General features: G+C 49.0%; 1 protein-coding gene across 4 annotated transcripts in view; it reads right to left on the bottom strand.

The window, feature by feature from the left end:
- Positions 1–12,298, bottom strand: part of UBE3B (ubiquitin protein ligase E3B) — a 41,816-nt gene that overhangs the window by 15,375 nt on the left and 14,143 nt on the right. For all 4 annotated transcript variants that reach the window (XM_004591922.3, XM_058656971.1, XM_058656970.1 and 1 more), the window contains 7 exons: positions 12,108–12,190; positions 8,930–9,035; positions 8,476–8,596; positions 7,319–7,496; positions 4,656–4,834; positions 3,181–3,348; positions 134–305 (listed from right to left, as the gene is read on the bottom strand). In XM_004591922.3, the coding sequence (XP_004591979.2) occupies positions 134–305; positions 3,181–3,348; positions 4,656–4,834; positions 7,319–7,496; positions 8,476–8,596; positions 8,930–9,035; positions 12,108–12,190 (1,007 nt within the window). The remainder of the gene's footprint in view (positions 1–133; positions 306–3,180; positions 3,349–4,655; positions 4,835–7,318; positions 7,497–8,475; positions 8,597–8,929; positions 9,036–12,107; positions 12,191–12,298) is intronic.

Here is a 12,298-nt window from a genome sequence, read left to right as displayed (position 1 = left end):
TTCTCTAGCTGGCAATGATCCTGCCACGTGGGCCCAAACAGTCACTGTGTCAGCAATGACTCCCTTGCTGATGCTGTGACTTGGTCCCTCTGGATTCCAGCAAGGATGTTCAGCCCCACGGTAGTCCACCTACGTGATGAGGTGCCGGGAACAGTCACAGAACAGCATCAGCATGGATAAGAGTGGCTTGGAGTCCTCGGTGTCTGTGTTTAGGCATTCCAGGAAGAGCCTGAGCCCTCCGTGGGGCCCCAGCTCACAGATGAATGCCCACAGTTTGGGCAGCAGGTCATCAAGGTAAGTGAGACCTAGAAAAGGAGAGAGAAGCCCACACTGCAGGGGAGACTCCATCTGCTTGGTGATTTCTCCTGCTCACTGAAAAAACAAAACACTGACATCTCTCAGTGAACATGTAGTGACTGGGAAGAAGGAACAATGAAGAGAAGCATTACCACCAAGTGAATAACAAGTGTTTAGTGAGAGTTCACCACATGCCGGGCACCAGTATCGGAAACACATAGTCTGTGGCCCTTTGGCCGGGTGAAGCCCAACACTAGCCTTGTTTCAAAAGAGAGGAACTGGGCCCGGCGACGTGACCTAGCAGCTAAAGTCCTCGCCTTGAAAGCCCCGGGATTCCATATGGGCGCCGGTTCTAATCCCGGCAGGTCCACTTCCCATCCAGCTCCCTGCTTGTGGCCTGGGAAAGCAGTCGAGGACGGCCCAAAGCTTTGGGACCCTGCACCCGCGTGGGAGACCCGGAAGAGGTTCCTGGTTCCTGGCTTTGGATCGGCGCAGCACCGGCCGTTGCGGCTCACTTGGGGAGTGAATCATCGGATGGAAGATCTTCCTCTTTGTCTCTCCTCCTCTCTGTATATCTGACTTCGTAATAAAATAAATAAATCTTAAAAAAAAACAAAAGGAAGGAACTGACACACAGAGTTCTTAAATAAGGGGCCCCAAAGCACACAGCCAGTGTGTGTCAGAGCGGTCAGTATGACATAGCATCTACGTTTTAAATCAGAGACAGCACAGTTTTCCTGGAACAGGCCAGAGACTATTTCTGAACCTCATAGGCTAGATGGTCTTGCTGTTATCAAAAACCTTAGACAAACTAAACTGGGCAATCTCAGCAAATAATGTGCAATTCAGGCAGCCCTCAGACCAGGCTAGGTTTGGAGAGCTGCACCTGGCAGTGTGGACAGGCAGCAATTGAGGACATAAGAGTGGAAGTGAGGTGTAGAAACAGTTTGGCATTGGCCTTATCTGAACTTGGGCTGGCCAGGTGTCCATCTGTAATTGACTGGACACAGAAGCTGTGATTGGCTAGGACTCGGCTATCATACCCACCTATATGATGCTTTCGGTCAAAGTGTGGAGGCCTCCTCAGGCCAAATTTCGTTAACACTGTCACAACCACTCTGTGCATAGATTTGGCTGTGTTCTAATAATAGTAGTGAGTTTCACTTGGCCTATGTGCAGTAGTTTGCTGATCCCTACCTTAAATCAAGTTGTAGGCTCACTCACATTCAACAAACTTCCTTATTCTACCCTTGCTTAGAATGGGAAGGCAGTAAATGATCACAGCAGCATTCCGAATTATTATACAAAATTTAGCTCTGGGTTGGAGCCATTGGTGTGGAGGTTAAGCAGCTGCCTGGGATGCTGGTATCCCATAATGGCACCAGTTTGAGTCCTGGCTGCTTTACTTTACACATAGCTCTCAACTAAGGTGCCTGGAAAAGCAGGGTAGGAGGGTCCGAGTGCATGGGCCCCTGCTACCTATGTGGGAAGAAGTTCCTGGCTCCTGGCTTTGGCATGGCCAATCCCTAGCCATTGTGACCTCTAGAGAGTGAACCAGTAGATGCAAGATGTCCCTGTCTTTCCTCTCTCTAACTCTGCTTCTCAAGAAATGCCTTAACCCTCATGGGCTGATGTGGGCATTGTGATGCAACAGATTAAGCTGCTGTGTGGGATGCCTATACCCCATAGCATCCCATTATCACAGTGCATGGCACTGCATTCTACTGTACTCCCAATCCAACTTCTTCCTAATGAACTTGGGAGGCAGCAGGTTATGGCTCTAGTATTTGGATTCCTGCCACAGGAGAGACCTACATGGAGTTCCTGGCTCCTGGCATCAGTCTGGCCCAGCCCTAACTGTTGTAGGCATTTGAGAAGTGGGCCAACGGATGGATCATCTGCTTCTCTGGCTGGCTGGCTCTCTCTCTCTCTCTCTCGCATTTTCTGTCACTCTACTTTTCAAATAACTAAATAAATAACACTTAAAAATAGAATAGCTTGGGCCCGGCGGCGTGGTCTAGCGGCTAAAGTCCTCGCCTTGAGAGCCCCGGGATCCCATATGGGCGCCGGTTCTAATCCCGGCAGCTCCACTTCCCATCCAGCTCCCTGCTTGTGGCCTGGGAAAGCAGTTGAGGACGGCCCAATGCTTTGGGACACTGCACCCGCGTGGGAGACCTGGAAGAGGTTCCTGGTTCCCGGCATCGGATCGGCGCGCATCGGCCCGTTGCGGCTCACTTGGGGAGTGAATCATTGGACGGAAGATCTTCCTCTTTGTCTCTCCTCCTCTGTGTATATCTGGCTGTAATAAAATGAATAAATCTTTACAAAAAAAAAAAAAAAATAGAATAGCTTAATTCTGGGAAGCAAAAGGTGACAATGAAGGTACCCTAAGTCTCTTTCTGAAGCCACTAGGCCTTAGACCTACACTCCACGTTCCTGGTGTAAGTCTAATAATGTAGCTACTGCTATGCAAAGCCTGGGCCTTGGATGGCAGGTGTTATCAACTGCAGTAAGGTTTGTTCCTCAGGAAAATAGTCACCTTATTTTGAGCCCTTAAAATCTCTCTCAATTTATGTGGCATTCTCTGAATTAGCTGTCTTTAAAAAAAAAAAATTGACGGAGAGGATATAGAAGATAGACAGAGCTTTGCTGGTTTTTCTAGCTTTCTATTCAAAGTAAGAACTTCTTCAAAGCTTCACTTTAGAGTAAGGGCCATGACAGGGATGTGGCCAGCAGCTGATTCACTGAGGTACACTAGGCAGCTCCTACTAGGCTGCCTCACAGCTGACTTCCTGAGAGCCAAGGAAGCTGGAAGATCAGCCTCACCACAGAAGAAGCCTGCCGAGTCTGAGAGGTGGGTCATAGCCCACTGTGAGTCCAAACCTGTGAGGATCTGCAGGCGGATCTGGGTGAGCGTCGTCAGCGAGGTCTGGTAGAGCACACAGATGTTACAGACCTTCTGTACCTCGGCAGAATCGACGCGCTTGCCTCCGACGGGCCTGAGGATGTTGCGGACCGATGCAGACTTCTGAAATGCACGCTTCAGGAGGCCTGGCCCGGAGAAAAGGGGGGGTGCAAACAGAGGGTCGGTGATCTGCTGAGCTCTATCCTGCTGAGGGCAGGGCGTGGAAGTGAGGCACTGTTAGGGACAGAGGAGCCTAGGGAGAGGAGCTCTGTTGTCTCAATTCTTCGTGCTTTTAAAAGGAAATGAGACAGGACAAGTATGAATACTTGGGGTTTCTGGTTTAATTATTTGAAAGGCAGAGTGAGTGAGTGAGATCAATCAAGACCTTCCATCTGCTGGTTCACTCCCCAAATGCCCACACCGGTCGGGGCTAGGACAGGCCAATTGCAGAAGCCAGGAATTCCCTGCAGGTCTTTCTCAAAGGTGGCAGGATCCCCGTGCTCGAGCCATCATCTACAGCTTCCCAACGTGAGCAGCAGGAGGCAGCTGGACAGGAAGTGGCAGGAGGACTTGATCCTGGGCACTCCAACATGGGAGCTGGGCATTACAAGTGGTAGCTTAGCTGCTGTGCCACAGTGCCTGACCCCGAACCTGGGTTTTTACTGTGGTTCTCTTTTGGTTATTAAGCCTTCTCATTCATGGCCTGCTGGGCCCATGTTCACGGCTAGCTACAGACAGAGTTTTACAATACATAGAAGAGTAGGAGAACAGCCAGCTGAAATGGAATCTGCCACAGGCAGCTCACTGTAGTGCCCTGGGTGTCAGTGGCAGTTCCTCAAATCCAATCAGAATGGGCAACAAAAAGCCTGTGCAGAGGGCTTGCTCCTAACCCTGTGGAGGGGATGCTGCTGAGGTGGTAGAGCGGCCTGTGCTTCAGGCCTCTGCAGAAACAGCCCGTCGTGGATGTTCATGTTAGGAACGTTCAGCTTCCCGTGACTACGCCTAGGCTGTGTCACCCAAATGGGAGACTTAAATGGAGTTCCTGGCTCCTGACTTCTGATTGGCCCAGCCCTGGCTGTTGTGGACTTTTGGGGTGTGAAATCAGTGAATAAAAGATCCTTTTCTCTCTCTCTCTGCCCCTCTACCTTTCAAATAAGTCAACATAAAATTTTAAAACATGAACAAATGAAATTCATAACTAAAGTGAAGTTCAGCGGTCATCTGAGTGGCCCTCAGGCAACATGGATTGGCTGACATTTCTCTATATACGGAATCCTCACGTGGTTCACGTATTAATACATACTCGGTCCTTGTTTCCCAGTCCTATGGCTCGTTTATCCCTGTGTTGCTAAACATGAACCTGAGTTCAGCGACCTCAGACTCTCAGAGCACCCCACCATCGGCGGCGCACACGGGCAGAGTCTGGGGTAGCCCCTCGGCTCCGGCCACTCACTCTTCATCGGAAGCACGTTCTGCGGCGATGTTGTTGTAGCTGGTGGAGGCTGTGTGTGGGCAGGCTCCTGGTTCTCCAGCAGTTTCTTGCTCAGGATGTCTTTGAAGAAGATGCGGATGAGGGGCACCCCCCACAAGAACTGCAGTTGTTTGGTGATCAAGTGCATTGACTCGTTGAGGCTAGGAGAGAGCAGGAGACGCGCCTGTCAGTTCCCCTGAGGCTTGTCCAGGCTGAAGGCGCCAACTCTCCGCCTGGCCTGTTGCCCTACCCAAATCTGCCATCAGTGTGACTGTTATCCACAGGCCTGACACACTGAGGCATGTCAGAGACCTTCCCTGTCACCCAGTGGACCCAAGTTAGCTCATGTCTGCTTTGCTGCTCTTCTGGCTAGTCTGAAACCGGGGTCCCCACATTGTGACTCAATGGCCTTCTCAGCATTTCCTTGCACTCATGAAATCCGAGGCACTGCCTGCCTTTGGCTGGACCACTGAGTGGGCATAGCCACCAACCCTTGAGCTTGGACCAGGTCACCTGGGCACTGTCTTAATCAATCCTGAGAAAACCCTAACAGATAACCCTGTATTTCAGAGGAGGAAAAGGGAGATGAAGTGAGCTGCCACCTAAAGGGCTCGGGGGAGCTGAGACTGGCTGCCCGTGGAGGTGTTCTGCCCAACCTGCCCCGGCACAGGCTCATGCTCCCCCTCCTCGTCAGGCTGGGCTGTCACACTGCAGAGCGCCGTCAACTGGCAATGAGGCCCACGGATGATGGGGAGCAACTTCCTTTCCTTCTGGATCTGAGGGCTCTGGGACCCCATGCCTCAGGCAGGAATAAACAGACACCCAGCTGGCAGCCTAGCCGCCTGGGCTTTCTCCTGGTCCAGCACACAGGCTTCCCATCTGTGATGCTACCTTATCCCCCTCTTGTGTTTCCACTGCTACCAAGCTCCTAAGGGAAGTTTTGAAACTTCCCTTTGTACCGTCTCAAAGGAAAAGGATCTAGGGTAATTTCCACTCCCTTCCCTTTGTCATTTTTCTTACTGACATCTCCAACCTATGGCAGTCTGGTCAATCAAGAAAAGACATTGAAAAATGATTGATACAGCACATAATTTATTAATGAAAAGAACAAATTACAAAATAATGATCTCTGGGGTGGGCATTGTGGTACATCCCATACAGAGGGTGAGTTCCTATCAGAGCACCACTTCAAGTCCTGGTTATTCCACTTTTTTTTAAATTTGTTTTTATTGGAAAGGCAGATATATATACAGAGGAGAAGAGACAGAGAGGAAGATCTTCCATCTGATGGTTCACTCCCCAAGTGACCGCAATGGCTAGAGCTGAGCCAATTTGAAGCCAGGAGCTTCTTCCAGGTCTCCCACGCGGGTGCAGGGTCCCAAGGCTTTGGGCCATCTCCACTGCTTTTCCAGGCCACAAGCAGGGAGCTGTATGGGAAGTGGGGCTGCCGGATTTAGAACCAGTGCCCATATGGGATCCCAGTGCGTTCAAGGCAAGGACTTCAGCTGCTATGCTACCGCACCGGACCCAGTTACTCCACTTCTGATTCAGCTTCCTGTTAACATGTCTGGGAGGTGGCAGATAATGGTTTGAGTGCTTGGGTACTTGTAACCCAAAGAGCGTTTATGGCTCTTGGCTTTGGTCTGGTCCAGCCTTGGCTGTTGCAGGCATCTGGGGAGTGAGCCAGTGGACAGAGATCTATTGTTCTCTATTATTTTGCCTTTTAAATAAGTAAATAAATAAAACTCATGGGGCTGGCATTGTGGTGTAGTGGATAAAGCCACTGGCATTCCATATGAACACAAGTTTCAGTCCAAGGTGCTCCATTTCTTCTTTCTTTGTTTCTTTCCTTTCTTTCTTGTTTTAAAGATTTATTTATTTTTATTGGAAAGTCAGATTTAAGAGTGAAGAGGCAGGGAGAAATATCTTCCATCCGCCGGTCCACTCCCCAAGTATCTGCAGTGGCCAGAGCTGAGCCTATCTGAAGTAAGGAGCCCGGAGCTTCTTCTGGGTCTCCCAGGTGGGTGCAGGATCCCAAGGTTCTGGGCTGTCCTCTACTGCTTTCCCAGGCCACAATCCTGGAGCTGGAAGGGAAGAACAGCCGGAATATGAACCGGCACCCATATGGAATCCTGGGCATGCAAAGTGAAGGCTTTAGCCACTAGGCTACCATGCTGGATCCTAGGTGTCCCACTTCTGACCCTGCCTCTTGCTATTGGCCTGAGAAAAGCAGTGGAGGAGGGCCCAAGTGTGTGGACACCTGCATTCGTATTGGAGATCTGGATGAAGGTGCTGATTTTGGCTTGTCCCAGCCTTAACTGGTGCAGCCACATGGGGAATAAACCAGAAGATGGAAGATCTCTCTCTTCAACTCTTTCAAATAAATAGTAAATCTTTAAAGCCCCACAAATCTCATTGTTTTTAAATCTACTGACAGAAAGGGATGGTCACTCGGTCTCAGGGTACTGGGATCATGGGATGACTTTCATTCTCGTTGGTCTTATGTGTATTTTATACAACTACTATATGTACTATGTGTATTTTATACAACAGAAGCTGGAAGGAAGGACAAAGGAGGGAGGGGGTGCTAGAGGGGGGACATGCAGGTGGAGCAGAAGAGACACCAGCTTGTCTCGGGACCTCACCCGTAATCCACAGACTGGGAGAACCAGCCAAGGACGGGGTGCCAATGCGTCAGGTTGGACTTCTTCTGTGACACATACTTCTGGCAGTAGCACAGCATCTGGGTGAGCACACTCACAAACCCGTCCGTCTCCTCCTCCAGCACGCGGGGGCTGAGTGAGCCCAGCTGCAGGAGGTTGCCTGCCGAGACAGAGATGAGGATGATAGGCCCAGCCACTTCGCAGTCCTGTTCTTTACCCACAGTGCCGGAGGCTGCCGAGCAGGGGCAGGACACAGCGGGGTGACAGTTAACAGCCCAGTTCTGCCACTGAAGACTCGTGCAATACTCCCACAAGGCCCCCCAAGCCTAATTCCTCACTAGATGATCAGAAGAACAATTCTCATTCTCCACTTGAGGTTGCAGGGAGGCCCACATGGGTGGCAGGCACACAGCGGTGCATGATCTCTAGTCAGACTCACAAGGGACACAGATAAAAACCAAGGGTGTTCTCCTTTACGACCACCATTTTCCCAGTGAAAGCAGTTTTCATTTTAACAAATGAAAGCAACTGATTTTCACCTTTAAAAAAAAAATTAAGAGGGAAACCTAAGAAGGAACCTTTTGAAGACTCTCTCAATGCCCTGGGAAACTGCCATGCTCCCTCGGTTATTTTGTATTCTTGGTGTTAAGGTATGTTTTGGACCCTCCCCATAAAACACAGCTCCAAGAACTTTTTCTGTCTAACGCCACTTTCTTACTGGGCAGCGAGAGTAAGTGCCTCCACTGTGTGCAAGGGCTTCTGTCTACAGTCTATCCTCTGGTCCTCCTTCGCTGACAATGGAAACCTTGTCAAGCCAGCAAGGCAGGTACCAGCTGCTCCTAGCCCTACCCAGCTCTCTGGGTGCGCACTGTGCTGTCCTGTCTCCCTCAGCTGCAGGAAGCCGAGGGCTGACATCCAATGTTCCACATTTACTGTTGCTTTGCTAGCTTATCAGCTTACCGCACCTCCTGAGGGATTTTCAATTCTATGCAACTACTTTAACTGCCTCTTTGAATACAAGCTCTCTCTGAACAGTACTCGCAATCGTTACTACAAACATCTCTGATGATCACTATCAAACATCTGGGCTTCCCTTGCCACCCAGAACACCCCGTGGGTTCCCAGCCACGGACACTCACCCATTAGACAAAGGGTATGGCATCCCTCTAAACTTTCACATACATCACGGCACCGATCCTTGTCTCTTAGGAACAGGATGAACTTACGAAACATGTCATGAGATTCTAAAACAGTGAGACGCTGCAAACAATAGCAGACCATTAGAGTAGAAATGGACTGGGAGGAATTTCCCACCAGAGCATGAACTTGTCTGCTTGCAGATCACCCCTTATCATGCGGAACACACTATCAGGTGCAAGAAGAAAATGGACTGAGAGGAGAATGGTTTCTCGAGGCTGCTCAACACCAGTGTGTCTTCAGTGGCTTATTGGCTTTGGAGAAAAACCAGGGCCAAGTTTGGGAATCAGCAGACACAACATTCGACTTTCTCATTACTAACAAGACAAGATAAAATGGGATCATTTTGGCGGTTATCAGGGAGTTACCAGGGGGATGCTCAGAGAGCCCACTTACCTCCGGGGTCACTGTGCTGAGGTGGGTGACGAGAGCAGGCACAGCCATGATGTGGATGAGGAATGGTCGAAGCAGATTGTCCGAAAACTGGGCAGCAATCACAGGGCTGGACACGGACAGAATGGCACACACATCAGCTTGTTCTGATGTGTCTGTGTGTGCCTCTGGATTAAGGCCCAACCCATCAGCGCCTGCCAAATCCTTGAAATTACCCTTCATGGGAATTCCAGAAAAAATTTCAAGTAGTTCATGGAGAAATGGCATTAAATGTATGCTTATTCTGGGGTTAAAAAAATTGAAACTCATTTTTAAAAAATTTGACATGTATTTCCATGAACTTTCAAAAGGCCCTGATATGTACAGATTTCTCTTTTTTTGAGGCACCAACATAAACTGTTTTTAAATCCCCTTTTCCATGAACTTATTTAAAAAAATCTTATTGAGAAAGAATCATACAGCTGGAGAGCTCTCACTGGCTAGCTCACTATGCAGTGCTGGAGCTGGGCAGGGCTGAAGACCCCAACCACCCAGGCCATAAAGTGCTGCCTCTCAGGGGCTGCATTAGCAGGAAGCTGGACTCAGGATCTGGTAGTGGGTATTGAGTCCACGCACTTTTATATGTTGTTTTAACCACTATGCCAAATAGCCGCTCCCATGAACTAGGGGCATGGTTGAGACTGCAATATTGTGCAGACAGGGAAAAAAAATCATTTTTCAAGTTTCCCTGACATGAGAGGATGCTCATGATGCAGTTAAGGCTTTAGAAACAGCAGGATAAAAAGGGAGAGGCGAGAGGAGGACTTGGGGTGAGGAAGGAGAAGAAGGGGCTCGTGGAGTGCTGGCCCAGCTCAGCTCTCCACTGGGGGGTACCTGCCCAGATGCATCTGCTACGTGGTCACTCACCAATAACTCGACTTCAGGGAAGCATTTTATTTAACAAACATATACGCAAAATGATGCAAATACTTAAAAATATTGACATAAACACGTAAATGCAAACATTGCAAAAAGCTCATGGAAAAAACACAATGACAAGATTCATTTATTTTGGTGCGAAACTTTTTTTAAAAAAATTTGTGCATAGTATCTTTCATAATAGGTGTTTCCCATGAATTTTTTGAGGTTTCCATGAACATAAAATACTGAAGATGGTGAAGACTGAGAGAATGTGATAATAATTATGTCTGGATTATAGAATCATGAGAAATCTCTCTTCCTTATTATACTTTACTGCTTTACCATGATTTTCTTTCTTTTACAGATTTATTTCACTTTTATTAGAAAGGCAGATTTTACAAACAGAAAGAACCAGAGAAGTCTTCCACCCACTACTTCACTCTTCCAACGGTCGAGCCGATTCAAAGCCAGAAGCTTCTTTCTGGGTCTCCCATGTGGGTTCAGGGGCCCCAAGATCTGAGCCATAACCAGGGAGCTGGATCAGAAGTGGAGCAGCCCAGACACAAATTAGCCCCTGAATGGAAGGCTGGCACCAAAGGTGGAGGATTAGCCTGCAACATCTTTGCACTGGCCCCAGTATTTTACGTTCTATGAAAAAGCCAGTTCAAGCTGCCAGCTCTACTTCTGCTCTAGCTTTCTGCTAATCACTTGGAAAAGTGGGACCCTATATCTGCAGGGGAAACCTGGAAGAAATTCCTGGCTCCTGGCTCTGGATCGGCTCACTTCCAGCCATTGTGGCCATTTGGGAAGTGAACCAGAGATGGCAGATCTTTCTCTCTGAATCTCCTTTTCTGTGTAGATCTGCCTTTCCAATAAAAATAATCTTTTTTTTTTTTTTTTAGATCTTTCTCTCCAAATCTGCCTTTCCAATAAAAACAAATAAACCTTCTTAAAAAAGTATACTTCCGAGAGCAATTTTGTTGGCATAAGAGAATCTTATAACATATAAGGCTGAAACGCACAGAATACCCAAGCTCACGCTGAGTGCTTGTTTGGACAGGGTTGACCAACCAAGCTAATCTCACTGAATCCAAACTAAAGAGAGCCCACGTTTTCCCACAAGTGAGAAGGAATTTGTTCATAATGGGACTGAACAGTTCTCTACACAGGAGAAGCAGATGGGATAGAGTGCCTTCTCTGGGGGCTCTCTTGAGAGCCTAAGGATTCCACTCTGGGCCCTGTCCCCCAAGCAACTAGGATGAGGGACTCCATGGAGTATGAACAGTTACATAGCTGTACTACTAACCAAAAACAAGGCAGAGCATTCGACGCTAAGCTATGTGGGCCAACTTCAGGTTAAACAAGCTCAGGGAGGTCTCAGGACCACGACAGGACTCCTCAGCGCTTTCAACAGTAAGGTACGTATGGTGGGTCAGGAGCGGACACAGCAGGCAGCCATCACCAAGCTGGCTTGGCCCTGATGTTCTTTCTTCCAGGATCACTTCTGCCTTAGGCGGTGTTCCTTTAAAACTGCAAACAAGCCCAGTTTTTGATGCTGACTGGTTCTCAGAATCACAGATATAACTTCCACAAGGAGAAATGTCAGCTTCTTAGGGACTAAGTGAGGGCACATGGCATATCCTCTCTGGTCCCCCCACGTTCTAATGGTTGAAACCCATGTCCCTAACATCAGGCCATTTACTCTTTCCCCCTGTCCTTGGTGGCCTCCCCCAGCTCTTGGGTTTCTTTCACTTTGTCAGAAAAAAAAAAGTGGGGGGCAAGTGCTTAACCTAGCAGTTTAGATGCTAGCCAAGATGCCCACATCCAGTATTAGAGTCGCTGGCTCCAGCTCCTGTCTCCAGCTTCCTGAGAATGCAGAGCCTTGGAGACAGCAGTGAATTCCTGTCTCCTGGCTCCAGCACAGCCCAATAATGGTCGCTGTGGGCACCTGCGGAGTGAAACCGTGGATGGTTGTGCTCTGGCTCTCAAGTTTTAGCTAAGATTTACAAGAAAGGCCTGCCTGTAGGTCCCTGGCAGGATGCACGCAGTTCACGTTGGCTATTTTCCTGGGGGGTCACCCTGCAGGGACATTCAGGGCACCAAGGAAGACTGTGGAGCAACGGCAGCCGTCACAGCTCTGTTAATTTCCCCAAGAACAACAACTCCTGTCAATGCCAACAGGTGGGCAGGTCTGTCTCCATCACTGAGAACGAGAGGAGAGGGAAGTGCAAGGACCCGGCGCTGGAGCGTGCTCACCCTTTGGCCGGCGTGTCTCACTCACCGTAGTGCCAGGGAGAAGGCCGCTGTCAACATGCCTGTGGATAGGCAAGGCCGTGGTCTCGCCAGGCCTCGTGTTAACAACACCTGAAGAGAACATGTGAACTGCTCAGGGAGGGCACCAGCTTTATTTGATCGAACACTAAGAAGCAGCAAGAAAGTCAAAGGTAGTGCTTCAATTAAAAAAAATATATA

The sequence above is a fragment of the Ochotona princeps genome, chromosome 29, assembly GCF_030435755.1.
Source record: "Ochotona princeps isolate mOchPri1 chromosome 29, mOchPri1.hap1, whole genome shotgun sequence".
In the NCBI taxonomy this organism is placed as follows: Eukaryota; Metazoa; Chordata; class Mammalia; order Lagomorpha; family Ochotonidae; genus Ochotona; species Ochotona princeps.
The sequence above is the reverse complement of the archived record's forward strand: the minus strand, read 5'-3'. Positions and strand labels throughout refer to the sequence as shown.